General features: G+C 41.9%; 1 protein-coding gene across 1 annotated transcript; it reads right to left on the bottom strand.

Annotated features, from left to right (window-relative positions):
- Positions 1 to 893: 893 nt before the first annotated feature.
- LOC127579597 (protein SFI1 homolog) lies at positions 894 to 24,780 on the bottom strand. Its single transcript, XM_052032488.1, has 9 exons — positions 24,564 to 24,780; positions 21,237 to 21,684; positions 20,281 to 20,451; positions 13,924 to 13,995; positions 8,808 to 8,918; positions 6,458 to 6,552; positions 4,469 to 4,586; positions 2,793 to 2,894; positions 894 to 924 (listed from the first exon to the last, which is right to left on the bottom strand). The coding sequence occupies exons 2-9, from the start codon at positions 21,338 to 21,340 to the stop codon at positions 894 to 896; spliced, it is 804 nt and encodes a 267-aa protein (XP_051888448.1). The 5' UTR covers positions 21,341 to 21,684; positions 24,564 to 24,780.
- Positions 24,781 to 25,882: the final 1,102 nt, after the last annotated feature.

The raw sequence follows: 25,882 nt of genomic DNA, 5'->3' as shown, positions 1-25,882 counted from the left end.
ACAGTGCACACAACCTACATAATAAATCCTTCCAGCATTCGTCAAAATATTCAATCCTATTGAAGGAAAAGTAATAAACTATGCTGCTATTAAAAAATATTGTAAAGCACAGAACTAAAAACTGCTAATGCTCAAAATACAGTCAGTACTTGAAAACTAAAGTCTTTTATTTTTGCATCATACTTAGAACTCCCCTAATGTTATTTTCAAGACATAAGCTAATTTCAGGCAGAACTCAAGAACTGGAAACAGGAGTAGGCCAGTAAGCCACTCATGCTTGCAATTAGAACAGGGCTGCCTTTTTACTCAGTGCCACTTTCCTGCATGAATCCATACTCTATAATATTCAAAGATTATTAAATATACTCAGCGACTGAACTGCCAAGGCCTCACTGTACAGAATTCCAAAGATTCACTACCCTCCAATTCAAGAAATTTCTTCTTGTCTTAATCCTGATCAGACTCAGCAGAAGGTACTCAACAAATGGCTTCAGTAAATCTGGTTTATAAAAAGAAAACAAAACAGGGTGGCAAATCACTGTCTGGGGATTCCTACTGGTGAGCATTGATAAGAATGTCAGGGAAGAAAAGAATTGAATTCAAAGTCCATGTTCTGGTCAAACAACCTGTCAATGTTCGCTATCAAAACTTACTCAGCAAATATGGATACATGTAAGGAATGGAAAACGCTGGTATCTGTGAAACTGCAAACCAGTAAGAAAAACAATGGACAGGAAAGGGAGAAGATGGAGTGAAAAGAAATATAAATTAAACCCAACCAGCTAACACAAAGTACTCCTGTCTCACTTAAGGCTTCTAGAATGTTCCATGCACATTATTTGACCAGTTTCATCAACGGTTGTTAAGTCGTTTTGTAGACTGTAAATAACAGCTCATGTCACAAACAAGGCTGCCACCTGTTGGCTAAACACATTAACACAGCTCAGTCACTTACAACCACGTGGACAGAAATCTGGAAAATTGCTGCAGAAAAGGAAATAAAGATTGCTTTTAGCCACTTTACCTCTACTACATTTTTTATATAATAAAATAAACATGCAATTTCTATACAAAGCTCGATTTCATTTTGATTTCGCCTTCTTATCAATGCTCCTCCCTTTGTCTTGTTGGGCATGGTTATGGAGGGTCAAGGTGCCTTGTTACCTTGCCCTAGTCTGGACCTGCTAAATGAACAAGCTGCCAGAGAAGGATTCATGCGAAAGGTGATACAATTGAGAGTTAAATAACTTGATATATAAATAAATAATTGAGAGTTGGAGAGGGTTCAGAGGAGATTTACGAGGATGATTCCAGGGGATGAGCGTTTGTCGGCTCTTGGACTGTACTCACTGGAGTACAGAAGAATGAGAGGGGACCTCATAGCGACATTTAAAATGTTGAAAGGAATGGACAGAGTAGATGTGGCTAGGCTGTTTCCCTTGGTGGGTGAGTCCACGACCAGAGGGCACAGTCTTAGAATTAGAGGGTACAGTTTCAAAACAGAGATGAGGAGAAATTTCTTTAGCCAGAGGGTGGTTAAATTGTGGAATTCCTTGCCAGGTACAGCAGTGGAGGCCAGATCATTGGGGGCGTTCAAGGAAGAGATAGATAGATATCTAAATAGTTGGGGTATCAAGGGGCATGGGGATAAGGCCGGAAATTGGGATTAGAATAGTTTTTTTTCTTCTTCCCCCCCCCCCCCCCCCCATTTCTTATTTTTTCCCTTTTCCTTGGAGCAGACTCGATGGGCCGAATGGCCTGCTTCTGCTCCCTTGTCTTGTGATCTTGTGAAATGCTGAAGAGATTAAACGAAGAACCTAGAAAAGCTGTAAAATGTAGGTTCGGATTCAGACAGTGCGAAACAGACAAGCTTCAGCTCAGAGATGGAAGGAACACCCTGATCAATTGGGAAATGGATGTTATTTTCATTTTTGTCTGGCATCAGGTGTCTGATGATAGCATCATGGAACATGGGTTAGAAAATTTGTTTGACAGAATGGCAAAGTAGTAAAAGGCTTCCACTTTCCACTTCCTATGCATATTCAAGTGCAGAGAAAAACTAAAATAGATGGTTGAACTTTTAACTGGAGACTACATGACCAAAGCAGCTTGGAATCTCAAATTCAGATTGCTTCTCTTCCCAATATTCATACTTCAAAATGTGCTTCAAGCATTTTCTGCATTGAAACACTCCATGTTCCATCAGGAAAAGATAGGTAAAGGTAACAGTTATTAATCTTGCTTACTAAAATGCTTTGCTTTGTTAACCATGTAATGTGTTAGTCTGACACCAATAAGGCTTTTATTTTTAAAAAAGCTGCTAGTCCACAACTTTATTCAATGATACAAAATAAGAGACTTCCACAACCTAAAATGTAGAAGGGGTGCTTTCACTGACCTTCCGGTGGTGAACATTCCAGATTACTAATCAAGGTCTCCTGGGTAAAATGTGACTGGAAGTGGACAACAGCTCAAAACGGGATTAGATACACCACGACTTTGTTGCCCTTTGCTGACACTTACTGACTTGGCTTATTTTATGACCACCGAATAAGATCTCAGAACACCTTTGGAACCACCATACTGAAAAGCTTGAAATAACGTATATGGGACAAATGCCACACAATTGAGCAATTCCCCATTACATGCATAGGGAAGAACTCACCAGATATATCTTGTGCACACATTCAAAAAAAAAGTTACGTATACAACATAAAGATCACAAACTTCCTCAATGTTAAGGTACACAAACCTTGTATATCAAAACCTGAAATACCCGTCCTCAAACCTACCCTGTGCTGCAGGTTTCTGCCCAGTGCTGCATTGCTAAGCCATCCATTGCACGATTTCCTTCCTTCCTCACCAACTGTTTAGTCCAAATGGACCACACATTCCTAGTAAGAAACACAAGTTCATTTGTTAATATTTGATTATTCGTGGTTAACCATTAAAGATTACATCAAATACTGACAAAGGCATAGCAAATGGGACCTGTTGAAACATCAAAGACCTGTGGAGTAAAGGGGTGAAGAATTTAAATTATCCAGAAATAGCCTGGAATAATGCCAATTCTGACAGACCCTTATGGAGGAAATTGTAGATGCATTCAATAATGCTTTCCTAGCACGATGGAAGGTAAAACATTGAACATTGTTCCAAATAATACATTAGATGAGCTGTGATCTTCAGGTAGAAAACTCTCATCTAACCTCTATTGATCATAGACTTCACTTACCTTAAGTTCTCTCTACTGACCTCTCCTTCCACATTCCAAGGACTTCAATTCACCCACAACATTTGGAATCAAATTTTCCCAGGCCTTTTAGTAGAATAATCCAGATTTTCCAACTCCCCAGCGTTTCCACATATCAAAACTATATTTTCTCCAAGTATTTACTCAAACTACTTTTGAAGGATGCTACTGAATTTCAATAAGGCAATCCATTCCAAATACAAACTACGTGTGGCAGTAGTAGTTTTGCCTCAATACTGCTTGTTTTGACAATCAATTTAATTTTGTGAACTCTTTTTTTTAAAAAAAACCTTTAGGCCACTGAAAACAGTTTAACTTAACTTAATAAAGCCTTCATATTGCATACATCGTAACTCACATCAGGTTCCCCTCAATTGTTATCCTTGCGCTCAATGACATAAACCAGCCACCAGAAAATCAAGGACACAAAATTAAAATTCTCACCCTGCACAACCATTTCTATTTCCTCCCAACTCTGCCAATCTCCAGCCTCACGACCCTCCAAAAACATTTCTCCCACTTTGGCCATGTACATTTGCAACTTCAGTTTACAACCGACAACTGTGTCTACAGCTGGCTCAGCTTCAAAGCTCTGGAATTCCCTCTCTCCTGTTAACAAGCCTACTTAAAACCTACAATTTTGGCAAAGTTTTAGTTACTTGTGCTGCCTTCTCTTCTTTGTCTTCATCAATTTTTGTCTGAATATGCTTCTGCTAACATCTTGGGATACTTTACAACACTAAAGACTTTATACAAATGTTATTGAAAACAATAAGGAGCCAGTAATCCTAATAGAAATAGATTTGTAATTAGAACCTATCAAGAAAAAAACATTAAAAAAAACCCTGGAAGATTGAAAAGGCAAATCTACAAAAAAGGGGAGGCATTTACAAAACAGACTAAAATGCCAACAATGTGAGCAATATTTAAAATCATAACACTGAAAATGTACAGACACAGAACCTCCTGCCCAGTGCAACAATGCTGCCAATTTATACTCGTGATATCGTTACTGCAAAGATAGTTCAGTTTTAGTACAAACTATTAAAACTGACCATTGTGCAAGTAATTTGATTCCAGTAACAGATGCTAATGTATTTGACTGGACCTCAAGTGTCTGATCATTTTGACACCAAGTGGCCAAAGCAAACCAGTTTTTCATTAGTAGTACTTCATCCAAAATAAAAATTAATTAAAATAACAGTTTACACTCACCGAACAATAGTTTTTATACGGAACAGTTGTGCCTCAACCTGCATCAAATGCTTGGTTTTGCGAATTTTTATGTACAAGCACCACCGGATCCAGACCTTATGCAGCAACTGTAAATGAGCTGAAAGAATCAAAAAGGAGTATCAGTAAACTGATAAAATTTAACCAGGACACAGCTAACGTAAATATCACTTAAGCATACGCAAGTGATGCTTATATCACTTAGGCAGAGCCAGCAGTGTATGGTGGTGACAATATTACCTAGACTGGCAACTTCAATTTGGATCAATTTGCTCCTCGGCCAAAGAACATAACTTATCACAAACCCAGTGTTAGAACTCAAAAGGAGGCTGTTGTGGAAATGGAACTCCGAAGGAGTGCATCAATTTGTTCATTTTCACAGGAAAGCCAGTTGAAAACAAATGTGACCTAGCAACTTTTTGTCCCAATCATTCTTTGGCAATTTGCTAAAATTTCAGTTTCTACCAACCGAGAGATCTTGATCAAGTAACTAAGAAGCTGGCAGGAGAATTGGTACCCAGAAGAAAAAAGATAATTTCTTTCAGTCTATATAGTTCTGATCATCTGAAATCTACTACCTTAAAGAACGGTGGAAGCATATTCTATGGGAAAATCAACATGAACAGGACCCTGAGAAAAAAAAGCAAGGACATGAGCACTTGGACATATGTGGATTGATTAGAAAAAAGAATAGAGGCACAAATTAGACAGCACTTTCAAGGAGCCAATACAGGCATAATGGTTCAAACATATGATTTTGTGTGTTTAGTACGAGTCACAACATAAGAGGAATAAAAACAGAAAATGCTGGAAATATTCAACAGAATAGGCAGTATCTGCAGGGAGAGAAGTGTTCGAGCTCAATGAATTTCATTCGAACCAGGAAACATTACAGAACAGATGTTTTATGTAAGTGGTGTTGGGGGTGGGGTGGGGTAGGGGTAGGGGTGAGGTGTGGGGGAGGGGAGGAGAAGAGAAGAGGTAATGTTTGTGAAAGAACAGAGATCAAAAGAAAGTAGATGACAGAATAATGTCAAGTGAAAGGGGATGGTGATGGGTTGTTAATGGCAGCTAAATGTCTCTGCAGCTGTAAATAGAGGCACAGTCAAAATAATGGTTATTCAAAGAAAAACCTCCAAGTAATAATTTATTTCGACTTCTCATTTCTATTTAAATTACCGTTATACTCATTTTGCCTTCGATTACTTTTTCAAGATCTTAACATTGTCTCTTCTTTTTTGTTTGGCACTGCTTTCCCTGTTTTTTCTGAAAAGATATACATCTACAATCTGTTCCCGTCCCCAAAACTGAAAGTGGCTGATTGGCAGAATTCAACAAATTCATGTCTATGAAGGGTATTTGGAATTAAATGAACAACTTCAACTTGCTGTAATAAGTTTAATTGTTATTTCCCAGGTTAATACATCGACTTGCATGCATTTTAAAATGGTTTTTAATTTTTAAAAATGTTAAAATAACAATGCATTTCAAAAGTGAAGCAGGTAGCTGAATCCTGTTTTTGCTCAGCCAACTGCAGAACAGGGCAACTTAGATACCAGCTTGCTTATTGACATAGTCTGTGTAGAAGTGACAGTACAACATGAGCTCACCATTATTTTAACAGAAAATTATAGTATATTATTCTATTAATGTGTTTTTAATGTCATGCTACCAACTACTACAAGTAAATGCAACCCAAGATTGAGAGTTGCCTGAATAGGGAAGGTTGTGGATTGGAATTTTTAAAAACAGAAAATGCTGTAAATATTCTGTTTCTGTCTCAAGCTATTGCTTAACTTGCTGAGTATTCCCTATGTGTTCTATTTTTATTTCAGAATACCAGAAACCACAGTATTTTTGCTTTTGTATTTATATACTGAAATGCAGCTCAAATGCCATTCAAAATCATCTTGCATTATTTTGCCTCTGAAAAGGGTTCAGTCATCAACTGTCAGCATCTCCGCCCCATACCATGTGAAGAGGCAATCCTGCATTTGGATTTCTTCTTCTTGTGTTGAAGAACATACATCTGCCAGGCTCTCCATGTCTGATTGTACATGTAGTACCTGTTATGGACAGAAATGGGGCAGATTACAGAAAAGTAGGAGACTATCAATCAGAAGCATTCTACATAAGGTCACAAGGGTTAGGAATAAACAAGTCATTTGCAAACTGACAGGTTGTAACTAGTGAGGACCTTGGCATGCAAGGCAGTCAAAATATCATCGTTTTTCCCAGCCCTTTTGATCCATTGTTAATTGCCAGAGAAGATATCTCATTCAATCCTACGTCTCTGTTAAGTTAACCATGACGGAATTGCTCCTGGTGATCTCAATAACTATAGACCAGCAGCTTAAGATAGGAACTGAAGGGCTCCCATTTCTGATCAACAGCCAGAAAATGCTGCTGGAAAGTATACAAGATAAGATCTCTTTATTGGTCACATGTACCTCGAAACACACAGTGAAATGCATCTTTTGCGTACAGCGTTCTGGGGGCAGCCCGCGAGTGTCGCCACGCTTCCGGCGCTAACATAGCATGCCCACGGCTTCCTAACCTGTACGTCTTTGGAATGTGGGAGGAAACCAGAGCACCTGGAGAAAACCCATGCAGACACGGGGAAAACGTACAAACTCCTTACAGACAGCGGCCGGAATTGAACCTGGGTCACTGGCACCGTAATAGTGTTACGCTAACCGCTACACTACCGTGCACATGTACATGTAAAAATACCTTCCCTTGAAATAGGTGACATCGTAGACAGTGGAGAAGGTTATCAAAATTACAAGGGGATCTTGATCAGCTAGGTAGATGGGCCAAGGAATGGCAAATGGCATTCAGTCCAGATAAGTGCAAGGTGTTGCATTTGGGGAAGTCAAACAAGGCCAAGTCTTTCAGAGTGAATGGTAGGGCCTGGGGAGTGTTGCACAACAGAAGGATCTCGGAGTACAAGTACATAGTTCCCTGAAAGTGGCATCACAGGTAGACAAGGTGGTGAAAAAGGTATTTGGCACGCTGGCCTTCATCAGTCAGGGCAATGAGTATAGGAGTTGGGACATCACGTTGCAGTTGTACAAGACGTTGATGAGGCTGCACCTAGAATACCGTGTGCAGTTTTGGTTACCCTGTTACAGGAAAGACATTATTAAGCCAGAAAGAGTGCAAAGAAGATTGTTGCCAGGACTCGAGGGCCTGAATTATAAGGAGACGTTGGGTAGGCTAGGAGTATTTTCCTTGGAGCATAGGAGACTGAGGGGTGACCATAGAGAGTTGTATAAAATCATGAGGGACAACCACACAGAGCTGTATGGAACCATGAGGGGCATAGACAAGTCTTTTTCCCCCCAGGGAAAAGGAATCGAAAACTAGAGGGCATAGGTTTAAGTTGAGAGAGAAAAATTTAAAAAGGGACCTGGGAGGTAACTTCTTCACTCAGGGCGTGGTACATATATGGAACAAACTGCCCAAGGAAGTGGTTGAGACAGATACAATAACAGCATTTAAAAAGACACTTGGACAGATGCAAGGATAGGACAGGTTTAGAGGGAAATGGGTATCTCGGTTAGTATGGACAAGTTGGGCCGAAGGGCCCATTTACGTGCTGTATTACTAGACGACTCTATGGCTCTATTTAGCTAATACATTTCACTATCAAAAAAGTGTTACTAGAGCGACCAGCACAGATGCAATTAAGGGGGAACCAGAGAAACACCCACTTCTGTGTCGTATTACTCTGACTCTGAGAAGATCTAGCAAGACTGTGATCCATCCACAGCCCAAATAATTTGCCAGATTTCAAACTGGGGTTGCAAATGGGACAGCAAAATCTGTAAGAAGTAGCCCAAGACTGACAGCATTGTGTGGAACTGCACCTTTGGACAGCTACAAAAAAAGCTGAGAGAAAACTAGAAAAATGTCAACAAAATAAAGAGCTTCTTAGGTGGAGCAATCATTTTCAGTCACCAGTTACTTTGCCTAAATTGATTAAACTCACAGATCAAGGGAACTGGTTCTCAAGCACATTTCACTACAGTGGTAAGGTAATAAATACAACCCTTAAGTACATCCTTCTGTACAAAACAAGTTATTTTGAAACTTTTCCAACTGTGTCCAGAGTTAGGCAATCTCAGAGAGCAGTTTTTGTGATTATCCACAGCTCCTGTCCTTGCTTTCTAGCCATCCAGTAATGCATCCAATTGAAGTTTGGATTGGATTGGTAATATTGTATACACCTTCTGGATGAAGTATAACAAGGACTGAGCAGCTGTAAGAGTGCACCCTAACCCATGACACAGATACAGCAGAAGAAAAATAAAAGTACCTGTAGTGACAATCTGCGCGAACCATCAGCTTCCATTCTATACGAGCACACCACCATTGTTCCTTCCATTCATCAAATGTTTTATTCAGCAATGCATGACAGTAATGGGACCTGGCAAAAGAAAAGGACAGCATCACTTAACAGCTGATTGCAATTTCGTTTTGAAAATGTTTATTAAATGGCTAAGTATAGATTGTAAAGCCGACACAATACCACCTGAATTAGATCTTCATATTGCCATCCATTAAAGATTTTTTTAAAATTTTTCAAATACCATCCAGCTGCAAGTTAAATGTTGTTATAGTTTCAGCCTTCTTTTTAGAAAGTTGTTTCAAGATCTGGCTGTTGCCACCAAAGCACATTTACTCTCCATCAGAATAACAGAGCATTTAGCTCAAAAGTAGATCTGTGTTGGAGAGTATTTTATGCTCCACATATCTCCTCTCCCCCAACAGCAACTAAAATGACTGTCCCTTCTATTTGTTTTATCTTAACAACCTGCCATTCTTCTCAACCACTCCAAGTAGTTCATAGAATCATAGAAACCTACAGCACAGAAATGAGACCTTACAGTCCACCTCGTTCACACCGGACGTGATGCCCATCTACGCCAATCCCATTTGCCTGCATTAGGCCCACATCCCTCTACTCTTTACCTATCCAAGTACCTGTCCAAATGCACTTTAAATGTTGTAATGGAATTTGCCTTCACTACCTCCTCTGGCACCTCGTTCCAAATATTCACCACCCTCTGAAAAACTTACCCCTCGGATCTCTGTTAAGTTTCTCCCCTCTCACCTTAAACCTGTACCCTCTAGTTCTAGACTCCCCTGCCCTGGGAAAAAGATTCTGACTATCTATATCCCTCATAATATTTACAAATCTCCTTACAGTCACCCCTCAGCCTCCTATGTTCCAGTGAGAACAAACAATGTCTATCCAATTTAGAACATAGAACATTACAGCACAGTACAGGCCCTTCAGCCCACAATGTTGTGCCAACATTTTGTCCTGTTCCAATATAGATCCCATAGACCTCCATTTCTCTATCATTCACGTGGTTAAGAGTCTCTTAAATGTCCCCAATGCATCTGCCCCTACAACCTCTGCTGAAAGTGCGTTCCATGCACCCACCACTCTGTGTAAAAAAAAACTTACCCCTGACATCTCCCTTATATCTTCCTCCAATCTCCTTAAAATTATGTCCCCTTGTGTTAGCCATTGTCACCCTGGGAAAATGTCTCTGACTGTCCACTCAATCTATGCCTCTTAACATCTTGTACAGGCTTATAAGTCACCTCTCCTCCTCCTCCTTTCCAAAGAGAAAAGCTCTAGCTCACTCAACCTATCCTCAAAAGACATGCTCTCCAATCCAGGCAGCATCATGGTAAATCTCCTCTGCACCCTCTCTAAAGCTTCCACAGCCTTCCTATAATGAGGCGACCAGAACTGAACACAATACTCCAAGTGTGGTCTAACCAGAGTTTTATAGAGCTGCAACATCACCTCACGGCTCTTGAGCTCAATACTCCGACTAACGAAGGCCAACACTCCATACGCCTTCTTGACAACCCTATCAACCTGCGCTGCAACCTTGAGGGATCAATGGACGTGGACCCCAAGATCCCTCTGTTCCTCCACACTGCTAAGAGTCCTGCCGTTAACCTTGTATTCTGCCTTCAAATTCGATCTCCCGAAGTGTATTACTTCACGCTTATCCGGGTTTCTCATTATAACTACTGCCCTCCATTCCAGGCAACATCCTGTTGAATCTCTTCTGCACTCGTTCTAATGCTACCACATCCTTCCCAGAGTGTGGCAACCAGAACTGTACACAATACTCCAAATCATGTCTGATCGATAATTTGCGCAACTGCAACGTGACATACCATCTCTTATACGCAATGCTTCGGCCTACAAAGGCAAGCCTACCAAATGCCCTCTTCACTACCCTATCCACCTCTGTCACTACTTGGAGAGCTCTGAACTTGCAGCCCAGTGTTAACCCCAATCTGGATCAGGTTGCACATTTTAGTAGTTCAGATCTCTCATACAGAAGCTGCCAGAACAAACGATGGTCAATGAAAGAAACAAAATGAGAATATTTGTTCTTAATAGCTCTAATGAGTTGTGGTAGTGATAGAATGCCACTTTCTATCTGTTCTCTGAACCAATACTGCATGCAGACAGGAGACTCCACATGCAATACGTTGTGCATCACTGTTCTTGATTAAAAAATTTCTCCTGAATTCCGAACTACCTTATATTTGTGATCAACAATTTGGATTCCTCTATGTGGAAGCATCACCTCTGTATCCATCTATAAAACCCTTATAAAGTTCTGCAAACCTCTATTAACTCACCATTCAGCCTTCTCCACTCCAGAGAAGAACAGTCTCAGTCAGTTCAGCCTTTCCTAATTGTTACAACTTCTCCTCCCTGCACCTTCTCCAGTTCCTCTACATAGTTAAAATAATAGAGACTGGAACTGCACAGAACATCAAATGCAGTCCGTTCTGTTGAAATTGACATTTTCAGTTCTGTATTTCCAGTGATGAATCCCAATTCTTTTTGTGCTTTTGTTTTCATAAAGTCTCATTTACTTGAGTCACTATTTTATGATTTGTGTAGCTGAACCCTACTCTCAATTATCTCTTTAAAGTCATTCGTCATTTATCTTTGTTATTTATTGATTATATTTTGTTGGTCTTTCCTAGTATTGATCATTCCTCCATATATCCCAAAAGTTAGTCTCAATCACCTTCGAAATTGTCTAGTCCAGAGTTTACATAAAATGTAGATAGCAGTAGCAACACAAAATGCTGGAGAAACTCAGCAGATCAGGCAGCATCCATGGAAAGAAATGGACAGTCGACGTTTCAGGACAGATGAAGGATCTCAACCTGAAATGTCGACTGTCTATTCCCCTCCACGAAGCTGCCTGATCCGCTGAGTTCCTCCCGCATTTTGTGTGTTGCTCCAGATTTCCAGCACCTGCATTCTCTCGTGTCTCCATATAGATAGCAGTATTGCCAGCACTAATCCTTGTGGTGCATCACTCTCCAACTAAGTTATAGAGTCACAGAGCAATACAGCACATATACGGCCCGTCGGCCCAACCAGTGCACGCCAACCACGGTGCCCACCCAGCTAGTCCCAATTTTCTGCGTTTTGGCCCATATCCCTCTAAGCCCCACCCCTCTATGTACCTATCCATGTGCTTCTTAAATGATACTACTGTACTTGTCTCAACCACTTCCTCTGGCAGCCCATTCCATATACCCACCACCCTCTGCATGAAAAAGTTTCCTCTCAGGTCCCCTTTAAAATCTTTCCCCTCACCCTAAACCTGCGCTCCCTAGTTTTGGACTCCCCTACCTTGGGGAAAAGACTTATCATCCACCTCATCAATGCCTTTCATAATTTTAAACATTTCTATTAGGTTGTCCCTCATTCTCTTGTTCCAAGGAATAAAAACCTGACCTGGCCAACTTCTATTTGAACTCCAAATCCTGATATTTGTTCCAACTCTACATTTATCAACTCTACATTTGCTCCTTGTCCTGTTGTCTGGGTCTCAACTCATCCAGACTCCAGATGCAGGGTCTTGACCCAATGAGTTCCTCCAGCAGTTTGTTTCTTGTGGTCAATTTTGCTTTCCTTTTCAAAGTCTATTTGAAAATCCAAGTGTAGGGCACTTACTAAAAAGGAACACTGTAACGCAAGATATAGTAGTAATCAGCCATTTTGTCTCTCGAGCCTGCTCCACCATTTAATTAAACCATGCTCGATCCTTTGCCTTCTGCACTTTCTTGCCAAACCCTCTATTAGAGTCAGAGTCATACAGCATGGAAAAAAGGGGTTCAGCCCGAGTCTCCATCAGCCATCAAGCACCATTCTTTATTCCAATCAACCCCACCCAAATTCTGTCAGTCAACATGCACTAGGGGCAAGTTACAGTAGCAAATTAACTTAACAATCTGTGTCTCTTTTGGATGTGGGAGGTAACCGGAGCAGCTGGGAAAAACCCAAACACAGGGAGAACATGCAAATTCCACAGACTGCAACCCAAACAGATCAGGATTGAATCAGAGTTGTTTGGAGCAGCGAGCCATCAGCTCTACTAGCTGCACCCCTGACTTCTTCCAACTCCCAAACTGTCCAGGTGTATTAATCTCATATTTTAACGTGCTCAGTCACGGAGCACCCAGAGCCCACTAATCTCAATGATTAAATCCGTAGGTTTCAATCTCACCGAAAAGACTGCAATTTCTTCCAACTCTCCTTGGTGAAACTGCAGTTGTCATTGCAAGTTCTTGTCACATTTTATTGCATGATTCTTAGAACAAAACACCTCAGTGTATTGCCTGGAGATGGGTCTCTGAAATTGACAGTGCAGGCTTTGAAACATTGCACGGTTAACCTGCAACCTGGTAAGTCAACAACTGCTTAATTGCAGTCACTGAAGTGAATTGAAACTTCTTGACCCAAAGAGTGCTGAGAATGTGAGATTTGCTGTAACAGTAAGTGGTTGAAGCACAGAGTGTATATGCATTTCAAGAGAGCCTGGACAAGCATTTAACTGAGAAGGAAATAAAGGACTATGTGTTCAATTTAGATCTTGAAGGATGGTAGGAGGTTCAAATGGAACATAAACCCTGCATAGACTGGCTAGGCCAACTCACCCATTTCTGTGCATTATATCATTTGTAATTCTCTGTTAACCACTCCATTAACCTGTCTAAATTCCTATGCTGCCTCATTACATCCTCCCCATAGCTCACCTTTGCCACTTAGCTTTGTATTGTCAACAAACTTGGAAAAGAGAGTGTGATGTATCCATGTCATTAAATAAATTGTGAACAGTTGAGGGCCCAGAGGTGACCACAGTGGCCCACCACATGTAACAGTCCGCCAATCTGAAAATAATCCTTTCATTCCTGCCCTTTGCTTTAACCATTTCTCTGTCCGTGCTGACGTGTTTCCTCCTAACCTTCAGCGTTCTTATTTTCTACCACATCTGTAAATTAAGAATTCTCTGCTTGCACCCTGAAACTCTTTGTCCATTTTTCCTCTTCTATCTAAACAAACTGAAGGAAAGCAAGTAGAATCTTACCTTGCTTTGGATGGAAGGACTCTGCCAAATGTCTTGTGCACCCATAAGTGCAGGAACTTCCTCGCAAGGTGCCTGGAATGACAGGATTGCATTATTGTTTGGTGTAGTTTCCCTATAAGGTCATACACATTGACTTCCTCAATCGTGAGGTTTTAGACAAAATATTGATGATTATCATCACCCGATTCATCATTATCTGTAACACAGCCTGAAAACCAGAAGAGATTTAATCTCAATGATTAAATCAGTAGGTTTCCACCTCACTGAAAAGACTGCAATTTCTTCCAACTCTCCTTGGTGAAACTGTAGTTGTCATTGCAGTTTCTTGTCACATTTTATTGAGTTATTCTTAGAAGATAACAAAACATCCACATTTGAAGCAAGCCTGTTATCATGAATTGTCTACAACCAATGGAAGCAAATCAAACTACTTAGTTTACAGTTCATAAGTGACATAATATCATGGAGTTAGACTGAAAATGAAATAATGTAGTTCAAAGTGGTGGGAGGAGTGTTTATTTTCTACAATTTGATTTTACATTGCAGGGCTTAGCTACAAATCAAAGGGGAGCAGGAAAAAAGGTGAGATATAACTGGAGAATCAATAACTATTTGAAGTAAATTTAATTGTTCAACTTCCCTCAGTGAGGTCTTCAGCGGCAGGAAATTGGGCCAAATTACCCTTCGCCATGCCTCCCTCCGTAGCAAAAAAAAAAGGCTTTGTCAATGAACACGTACACTGGAGCATTACAGGGAAAATTTATACATTTAGCATTCCTAAGAGATAAGATATCTTTATTAGTCACAAGTACATTGAAACACACAGTGAAATGCATTTTTTGCATAGGGTGTTCTGGGGGCAGCCTGCAAGTGTTGCCACGATTCCAGCACCAACAGAGCATGCCCACGACTTCCTAACCTGTACGTCTTTGGAAAGTGGGAGGAAACCAAAGCACCCAGAGGAAACCCATGCAGACATGGGGAGAACGTACAAACTCTTTACAGACAGCGGCTGGAATTGAACCTGGATCGCTGGCGATGTAAAGCGTTATGCTAACCACTACACTACCATGCCCACCCAACAAAGGAATTACGGTCATTTCATCATTTCTGCCAGCTGCAACAAGATCCCACTATTAGCCACATCTTCTCTTCCCCACCCCTTTCCACAAGGACCACTCTCTCCATGACTCCCTGGTCCACTCACCCCTCCCAGACCCCTGGCACCTTCCCCTGCAAGTGCAGGAGGTGCAACACTTGTCCCTACGTCTCCTCCCTCACCAGACAGGCACCTAAAGAGCCATTCCAAGTGAGACAAAGATTCACATGCACCTGCTCCAACCTCATCTACTGCATTCAGTGCTCCCAACGTGGCCTCCTATACAGTGGCGAGACCAAGCACAGACTGGGTGACCAATTCACAGAGCACCTGCACTTGGTCCACAATGGCCATCCCCATCTCCTAGTTGCGTGCCATTTCAGTTCCCCTTCCCACACCAACCCCTCCATCCTGGGTGCCACTGGCAGGGTGAAACCCAATGCGAACTAAAGGAACACCTCATATTCCCTCACCTCCAGTATTACCCCCCACTCAAACCACCCCCTTCGCTCTGACTCTTTCTCCTTCTGATCCTCCTCTGGTCCCACTATTTTTGTCCCCTTTTCCACACCACCCACCAGCCCCAATGTCACCCATTTCCATCTGTTACGGATCAGGTTGCTATTTGGTGAATGTCCCTTTAAGACATAGTACAGTACAGTAGTAGTGTGTGTATGGTGTCGTCACGACAGCAAGATTACAACGTGCTGACGGTTTTTGGTCGGGGAGGGGGGAGACTGACTGCGTAACAATGGATGAAGAACAAGAACTGCGTCTGTCACTACAATCCATGTATGGAGTTTTGGAGCAAACAAGTGGAGTTCACTTTGTCATTAACCTGTAGAGGGAAACAGGTATTTGTGTAGATGGCCACGTCTCGAATGCCATTCAGGGTGGCAGATACTTCGGAACAAAGCAGTGGAGATCATCAGTGATTGAGGTGTCGTGTGGGTTCCATCGTGGAACATTTGGATTTTGTAATTTCTCTCTATTCTCTCTCTACATTTTGTCTTCAGTCAACGGAGGTTTTGCAAAACCCTTTGCTCACGTTTCACCTTATGACATGCTGAACTGAACTTTCAGACCTATTCCTGGATTTGGAGTTTGGGAATTTGCCACACACACACTTCGAGTTTAGTTTTGGGGATTATATTTGAAATCTAACATTTTTATTTTTCTTACTATTTTAAGTAGTTATTAATAAAATAGTTTTTAAACACTGATGACTCGGTGTGTTTCTATTGTCGCTGGTACGTAACACATCCGTCTCCCTCCCAGTTCCATCCACCTACTACATACACATTCCACCCACTGGCTATCCCCTTGTCCCCCATCTGGTCATGTTCCATTTGCCTTTCACTTCTCCCCTAATCGTTCCCATTAGCACTGTCCTTACTTATCCAGACTCCAGCACTGATAGCTTTTGTGTTCCTGCTCATCACCCTCCAGCAGCCGTCTCCACCTTCACCCTCCCCAATCCCCTCCTGGCTCCACCTTCCTCCCTTTTTTCACCTGCCTTTATCCATCATGTCTCCCACCCCCTCCCCCTCTCCTATCTGGCTCAATCTGCCAGTCATCGTTCAACACCCGCTCCCCACCTCAGTCCACCAATCACCTCTGGCCTCAGTCTCATAACTCCCCCTCTCTTCTTTATAATGGCCATCTCCCCTCTCAGCCCTGATCCAAGGTTTCTACCTGTAACTTAGACAATTCATTCTCCCGCCCCCATAAGGGGACCCACTGAGTTCCTCCACCAGATTGTTTCTTGTTCCAGATTCCAGCATCTGTAGTTTCTTGTGTTGCCAAGGAATCTCTGTATTCTCCTTCATCAGAACAATTTTATTTGTTCAACAAACCAATAGAAATAGTATTACATCATTCTCCTTTCAAACTTTAGAACATTGGAAGAACATAAGAAACGGGCCAGCTTCTCTGAACTGCTCCAGCATTCAATTAGGCAAATCTGATCTGGGCCTTGGCTCCACTTTCCTGCCCATTTCCTATAATCCTCAGTTCCCCTATGGATCAAAACATGGAGAGTGAATGATTGGATACATTTCAACATGAGGATCTCTGGGAATAGATCTCATTGGCCTTCCTAATTTCTTGCTTTATTCTACGTACAAGGGCAACATTTTGGAGCCTTTTTCCTTTAAAACAATAATCCGCTTCTGTAATTTTTCTAGCCAATGTCACAATATGCCACATCTACCAAATTGTTGCCCACCAGATAAACCATTCTGCATCCTTTCTACAAAAAAGTATAAAATTACTCTGACTCTCTTCAATAGTGCTGATTTTCAAAGTGCCTTGCTACTACTTTCTTAATAACGGATACCAACATTTTCCAAATGATTAATGTCAGGTTAAGTGGTCTATCAGTTCTTTCTTTCTGTTTCCTTGAACGAGAATATTATATTTGCATTTTTACCAATCTGCCAGGGCCTTTCCAGAACCCAAGAACTTTGCAACGTCATAATAATGCATCCACCATATCTGCTGCCACCTCTTTAAGACTCCAAGATGCAGGCCATCAGGTCCAGGGGACTTCAGTCAGATGCCCATCTTAACTGCTGAATCATGATGGAAAGAAAGTCATTGATGCAGCAGCTGAAGATGGCTGGGCCTTGGACACCACCCTGAGGAGCTCCTGCAGTGATGCCCTGGGGCTGGGATAATCGGCCTTTGACAACCACAACCATATTCCTTTGTGCTATGTAGACTTTAGCTGTTGGTGTTTTCCTTCTCATGCCCATTGACTTCTACTACAGTCAAGTGGAACAAAGTTAGCCATTCACCACCTTCAACCTCTATACCATCTGAACAGATCATGATCAATCTTGTATATTCAACTCCATTTACTGACTTGGCTGGCTTTGTAATCCTTACCGACAAAATCCAAGTCTCCATTTTATTTTATGTTTTCAGATGAGGAAGAGGTTTCTAAGGTTGCTGCGAAATGAGTTTGGTTAATTTCAATTCAGATGTTACAAAATGCTAATCTGCAACTATTGTTCATAATTTGGATTAATATGTTCTGATTACTTTGGGGACTGGGGATATAAATTCATAGAATTGGGTGAGGGGGGCATGGCGGTCAGAGGTTTAGGGAAATATGTTTTGTTTTAAAACACAGGGAAATTTTACAATTTGGAATGCTTTCAAAAGGAATCTGGAAAAGTACGAGTGCAAATAATTTGTAACACTGCAGTGAAAGAGCAGGGTAATGGAGTGCATGGATTTGCTCTGGAGAACCAGAGTCTTAATGGTATGAAGGTCTCCTGTGCCATAATCACACCGTGATTCTGCTCCCCTTTTTAAAACCATGCCCACAAATTCCAGATATTTCCATAAATCCTCGAGGCTCTCAGAATCATGCACTTCATTCTTACAACTCTTGTATCATCTGCAAATGTTGATATTTTGCTCTTTACATCCAAATCCAAGTCTACATTAGCATGCTTCTAGAAAACCACCAACCTTTGCAGAAGACCTAAACCTACCTTCCTCCAGTTTGAAAAACTGCCAGTAACCACAATTGTTTCCTGTTTCTGAGCAGTTTTGTACTGATACCACTGATGCCTTTTTAAATGAGCCTTAATTTTCCAAACTTCTCATGTGCCACTCTTTCCATATACACATCAACCACATTGTTCTAATCAACCCTGATGTTATCAAAAAAAATGAACTTAAGCATAATTTTTCTTTAACAATACAATAAAACTCCATTAACCCATCACATTCGGAATGTTGGCAGCACCAGAACAATGGATTTTCCAGGCTATGGGATGTTAATAATTATTAGAACGTAGAACAATTACAGCACAATTCAGGCCCTTCAGCCCACAAAGCTGTGCCGAACATGTCCCTACCCTAGAAATTACTAGGCTTACCCATAGCCCTCTATTTTACTCAGCTCCATATACATATCTAACAGTCTCTTGAAAGACCCTATAGTATCAGCCTCCACCACCGTTTCCGGCAGCCCATTCCACGCACTCACCACTCTCTGAGTAAAAAACTTACCCCTGACATCTCCTCCATATCTACTCCCCAGCACCTTAAACCTATGTCCTCTTGTGGCCACCAATTCAGCCCTGGGGAAATTAATACCACAACACACTTTTAATTCACACTTCTGTAGATGTTACGAGGTATAAATTTGCCAGTGAACAGATAATTTTAAAAAGAGTGTGGGAAACAGGCAGCCTTAAAGGAAGCACTGAAAAAAAAGCACTGTGAAGAGTTGAAAGGGAATGTGGGAAACAGAGTTCTGTTGTGTTTAAAGGGAGTGAGGGAAATATAACCAGGTGATTTTAAAGGGAGCATAGGAAACAGGGCTCCAGTTAATTTAAAGAGAGGGTGCGTAACCTAACAATCAGCATCTCTTTTGGCTGTGGGAGGAAATCAAAGCACTAGGAGAAACCCACATGCAGACTACAAAGACAGCACAGGAGGTTACCATGGAACCCAGATCATTGAAGCTGTGAGACAGTTGCACTACTTGCAGTGCCTTTGTACCATCCTATATTAATTTCTTCCCCCCCAACGCAGCAGAACATCTGCCAGTCTCTGGCACCATGCCCATGGACAAGGAATATTTGAAAGTTTATAGAGTCATAGAGCACAGAAACAGGCCCTTCAGCCCAACTGGTCCACGCTGACGAAGATTCCCATCTCAGCCAACCCCAATTGCCCACGTGTGGCCCATACCCCTCGGCCCATTTTTCCTATCCATGTACCTGTCCAAGTACCTTTTAAATGTTGTTAATGTACCTGTCCCAACCACTTCCTCTGGCAGTTTATGCCAGATACCGACCACCCTCTGGGTAAAAAAAGTTGCCCCTCAGGTTCCTATTAAATCTCTCCCCTCTCACCTTAAACATATACCCTCTAGTTCTTGATTCCCCAACCCTAGGAAAAAAAACAAAGTGCATTCACTCTATCTACGCCCCTCATTCTCCTAAACTCCAGTGAAAAAAGTCCCAATCTGCTCAAGCTCTCTCCATAACTCAGGTCATCGAGTCCCAGCAACATACATTTAAATCTCCTCTGCACGCTTTCCAGCTTAATGGCATATTTCCTATAGCAGGGTGACCAAAATGGAACACAATATTCCAAATGCAGCCTCACCCATGTCTTGGTTATGGACACTTAACCGAAGTTATGGACAATTCCTCAATTTCAACCCTTACTTCTATCACCAATCTGGGTTGAATCCCAAATGGGCTTTGTTAATGAAATAGCAGCAGACTTACCTGATTCGAAGTTCCTTTAATCGCCCACCTCTGTTCCAGCTGTAATTGACTCTATACGGAATCAAGCTTCTTTTTACACGCTGCACATTACTCCCATTATGCTTCATGGCACGCTGCTGGGATGCACTTCTGGGAAGCTGTGCTTGCACCATTAGGCCTGCTGTCACGTTACTGGGGGCGGAGGGAAAAAAAACAGTTGAACATCTACCTCTTATAGAAAATGTTTAACTTCACAACTAATCCCCAGAAACAGTCAATGAATAAGAAACCCAACAATATCCTTTCACTCATTTCTTCACCAGAACTAAGTATCATCCAGGTGTGTTAAATGCTACTACTGAATGCCCAAAATATTAAGTATTGCATCATTAGCACTAACATGACTCACAATATTTACACACCAAAAAGGCATTTTCATATTATCATTACGAACATGATGGATCAAATGGCTCCCTGTAACATAAATTGCTATGTCTAACTTTCAATTTTTTCAGCACAAATCATCTCAAACTTTTCCAGATAGCACAGCTGAGACTAGAAATTTATTATACATGGAATCAAAGGCACTAACTGTACTAAGTCAAACAACGGTTTAGTGCACAGCACATCAATATCCAAAGCAATTTTTTTTCCCCATTCTAAACAGGATCACCTGGTGGCATATTCCTAATCAGCACCTTGAGAAAATTAGTCTAATCCAGATTATAATGCTACCAACCTGTGGACATGGTGAATGTTAATGCCAGGGAATAACGTTTTGAGGGAGACTGAAGAAAATGGCTTTTGGTTATCCCAAGATTTAATTCGAGCAAATCTCTTTTTAAATAATTAAAAATATAAATGAGCATGCTTTTGAACCCTGGCCATAATATTTCTCTATATGGCCCAACGTAAAAGCCGTCTAACTGGCAGATCTTAAAATCAGAAAGTCTTTTGATTTTTTTTTCTAAACTTACCTCTGATGAGCTTTCTTTGAGAAATCACATTTCTTCATCTGCAGGTCCTTCCGAACTGGATGCTTTGCAGGATTCAAAGCAGTTCTATTTGGTTTTGGATCCATTTGCAAACGATAATGAAATTAGCACTGGAGTTGAGCACCAACTGTGCTGGGATAAGATTTGTGAAGTTTTGTTTTGTAAACAGCAACACCATCTGATTCAGCTAGCAGTTCTCTTAGTCATACTCAAGGGTTCATGTGATCATAAAAATCATGTGATTGACTATCATAAATTTCTCAAAGAAAAGTCAACGATGTCCCATTGAGAGATCACCAACAGGGTTCAATAAGCTTGAATGCTCGAAGAGATGAAACAAATGTACATGTTAGGCAAGTAATTAACTGCTGTCAGTTACATGCTGTTTGTCCAGCAGGTCACTAAATTCTCAACGAAGCTCACTGGCTACCTGTGTAAAACAAAAAGAAATAAAAATAATGAATCCTGTGTTTCCTAAATATAAGTTGTTACAGTGTTTAACATTAAGGTAGATCCATTCACAGAAAAAAGGATACACAAACCACTGACACAAGAGGAAGTCTTGTGCAGCCTCCTGAAACACATCACAATATCTCTATTTAAAGTGGATTATGAGACTGTCACAGGTCAGAGCCAACTGAGTCAAGTCTGCCCTGCAGCTGACAATTCATCTGATCAGATCTGCATGATACCTAAAGATCTCTAATTGCCTTACTCTAAACATGGATACAAATGCCTACATGTGGGGCAGACATGTGGACACTTTCTTCGTCAGCCTGGACCAGAACAAGATCTTTGAGAGAGTGTACAGGAAGTCCCCGGGTCGCGAACACCTGACTTACGAACGCCCATACTTACGAACTGACGTCAGTAAAGCCTAGTATTTAAAAAAAGTTACACACAATGGTTCATACTAACAAACGGGCGGAGTACTTTGCGCGACGCTCAAAACACTGCACGTTATTATTATTACTGCATTATTATATTTATGATGTTTTAGGTAAAATATATACTAATTGACGCTCGATGTGAACTGTCCGTAACTGTTCCGACTTGCATACAAATTCAACTTACGAAGACTCAAAAACAGAACTCGTTCATAATCCGGGGACTTCCTGTATTGCATACGTACAGGATGGTGTGCTCCATGTGAGGAAGGAGCTACAATTGCATACAACTACTCTACACGGATATCAGTGGTGCAGCTCTAGTTAAAGGATGGGAAACTTAAAGCTTCTCAATAAGATCTGGAGTTGGGCAATGTTAGCCTCTCTGCTGTCTTGTTTGCATGTTTTATCAAGCCTTTTACTGAGCCAATCAGTAAGAATGTGGGTATAAGGGGGCTGACAATCCTAGGCAGCAAAGGCAATCAGGTCAAAACCTCTCTGGACATGAATGTTGCTGCCATCTTCTACACCCCTCCACTGTCAGACCGCAGATTGATGAGCATGAAAATGGCTTCCCATCTGAGTTAATGGCCACAAAAGTTGTTTGACAACTGCCATCAGGTCCTATTGCTTAAAGGTGCTGGGAATACGATTCAAAAGAGAAACTACAAATCAAGAACTAGAAACAGCAGATAACCAAGGTTAAGTAAAAACTAGTAATGTGAAAGTGATGGTCGAAATTAAGGGAAAAGAACCCAGTTATCAGGTGCAAGGTGCTCTGGGAGTTGCTGTATGTGGCACAGGTGTGATCATATCCCACGCCATGGTGCAGCAGACACCTACTTTATTTGGACTTCAAAATGGATTGTGTCCACAAAGATGCTATGTATAAATCTCCAGGGAAAGGGTGAAAAACACTGTACCCAAATGTGGCTCCTATCCTGATAACTACTTTTATTCATGGCTGCGTTAAACTGCAAGTATGCAAATACCAAGTGTTGAAGTTCAATCTGTCACCCGTGCTGGGGTTAGGATGGATACAGCCATGGTGCTCTTCATTCGGTTGGACTAGGCAATAACATGCGTTCCTTGTAGTAATATTTGTGCAGAACAATACCTTTAAGCATAAGACAATCAATCAGTGATCTGCACAAAATGGCCTTGAGGTAAATAAGATTGTGGCTCCCAGAGCAGACTATCAAATTTATTTTGCAGAACATCACCAGAACTTTCAAACAACACCAAGATCTTGCTTAGCTGGTGGTGATAAGGCCCTCCCTGTCAAATCTTTAAGCATATCCCAACATATCTCAAGACCACTGCCACAGGTAGGAGTGCCATCCATCTCCTTCTTGAATACCAAAGTCTGGAAAGAGATGCAGTGGTCTTCAACGGTCACCTGAACATCTACATAATATGACAGCACTGTAGTTCCCAGGGACATATACTGAGACAAACAACAACTACCACTGAAAGATTCCAAGCTAAGTGAAAAAGGCCCTTTGGTGTCCCCAGCACTTCACTGTCTTTTAGAAAAAGAAGCTGTTGACATCAGAATGCTGCATTCCAAGGCCCGGGACTCTATGCTACGGTACCACTGAAGCAACCACAAAAAGGCTTATGGGGAAAGGTCACAGTTTAAGCTCTACTACCACTACACACTGGAACTCAATTAAAAATCAGCAAGAAGGAACCATATCTATTTGAATTTGGCCCAAAATGTAAGTAACATTTTGCTTTCATAAGCTCAGATTCTGTTGTTGGTTTGACATACCACGATTCAAACATCAAATTGGGACTTGAGAGCCAGAATCACATAACACGTAATGAATCCTTCTCCACTTTAACCACACTACAACTTGGGCTGCTGCACCCGAGTGGCATTCAGCCAGTATAATCAAAGGCCCCACCCACCCGGGTCATTCTCTCTTCTCCCATCAGGTAGAAGATACAGGAGCCTGAGGGCACGTACCACCAGAGGCAAGGACAGCTTCTACCCCACTGTGGTAAGACTATTGAACAGTTCCTTTATACAATGAGATGGATCTACCTTGTTGTGACCTTGCACCTTATTGCACTGCAGTTTCTCTGTAGCTGTGACACTTTACTCTGTACTGTTACTGTTTTTACCTGTACTACATCAATGCACTCTGTACCAACCCAATGTAACTGCACTATGCAATGAATTGACCTGTACGATCGGTTTGCAAGACAAGTTTTTCACTGTACCTCGGTACAAGTGACAATAATAAACCGAGTTTGTGTCAAGACGATGAGCTAGGCCGACACGCCATCTGAATGACCTGCCCCTGCCGGGACCGGCCAATCAGGTCGAAGGGGAGGCCGGCATGTTCGGGTGAGAGAGGCCGCGGTTACCGCACGAAGTACCCAGGGAAACAAGAACGGCAGCTCTCTCTCTCACCGGCACCGGCCGAAGCAAACACAAAACCTTCAAGCAAACGACACCGACTCAGAGTGGGCGGCGGTACACATCTCACGACGTAGCGGCCACCGCTCTCTCACTGTCAGCAGCAGCGGCAGCTTCTGCCTCCCGGTCGTCGGCGCCATTTCTCCCGCCCGGGCGCCCAACTCCCATCCTGCATCGCCCGCGTCGCCATGGCAACCGCGGCCGCCATGCGGCAGGGGCGGGCCAGCCCGAGGGCGGGCCGAGCGGCCACCCCAGCCGGGCGGGACTATTCACACACACACACACCTTTGATGTTTCCTCTCAGCAGTCAAAATATTAAACGCCGCACACGGTGGAGGTCTTGAGGCAAAAGCCAAGAGGGCGCTGGCAACATCCAGAGGGTCAGGCGGCGTTTCTTTCGAGGCCTCCGCAGGGAAACAGAGTTAACGGTTCGGGTCCCTGCCCTGCCATCGGATGGGGCAGGTTGTAGACAAATTCAGAGAGCGGTGAGGAAGAGGGCGGGACGAACGAGAAGCTCCGAGGCTGGGTGGACTAACTATCCAACGTCACTTTCAATGATACAGCGGAGAGCTAGTAAGTTAAACTAAAGGCAGAAAAACAAACTGTAAATGCTGGATATATAAACAAAAAAAATACTGGAAAATATCCTATTCAATTCTGACGCAGAGTCCCCGACCTGAAACTGTTTCTCTTCCCACAGGTGCAGCTTATTTCCAACATTTTCTGTTTTTGAGGTTAAATTAATAGAGTGGTTTATTAAACGGGAGAACTTAGAACGAAGGAAAGGGTAAGAGCAAGAAAGAAAGCATTTATTTTGTTTGCCTGTGCCACGACGGGCAACCGACTCCGGACTAGGTCATATTTCTAACGTAACAATATATTCACGAAGAGGTCTGAGCCACGGTACAATTTTTCACTCAATAGGAAAAGTGATCCAACCAGGGCTTTCAAGAGAAGTTAACAGTATTGGGTCAAAGGAAAAGGCATCTAATGTTTCCCCAAAGAAACAAAAATAACCTGGAGGATTTGGGAAATTTCAGAATTCAGCAAAGGAAGAACCAAAGCCAAAAACAACGAAATGCAAAGTAGAATACAAGAGTAGACTTGTGAGGAACGTAGTTCAGAGCTTGTAAAGACACGTAAAACAGAAAAGATTAGCTGGGGACTCGTGTTCAATACTGACCTCAGGTGCCGTCACGTACTCCAGTTCTTTCCACGACCCATCGGCGTGCCGGTGGTTTAATTGGTTATTGTAAATTGCTCCTTAGACTAGATTAATGGCAAATGCAAAGAATTGAACATTTGATGGGCAT

This window comes from Pristis pectinata, chromosome 17 (genome assembly GCF_009764475.1).
Source record: "Pristis pectinata isolate sPriPec2 chromosome 17, sPriPec2.1.pri, whole genome shotgun sequence".
In the NCBI taxonomy this organism is placed as follows: domain Eukaryota; kingdom Metazoa; phylum Chordata; class Chondrichthyes; order Rhinopristiformes; family Pristidae; genus Pristis; species Pristis pectinata.
The sequence above is the reverse complement of the archived record's forward strand: the minus strand, read 5'-3'. Positions and strand labels throughout refer to the sequence as shown.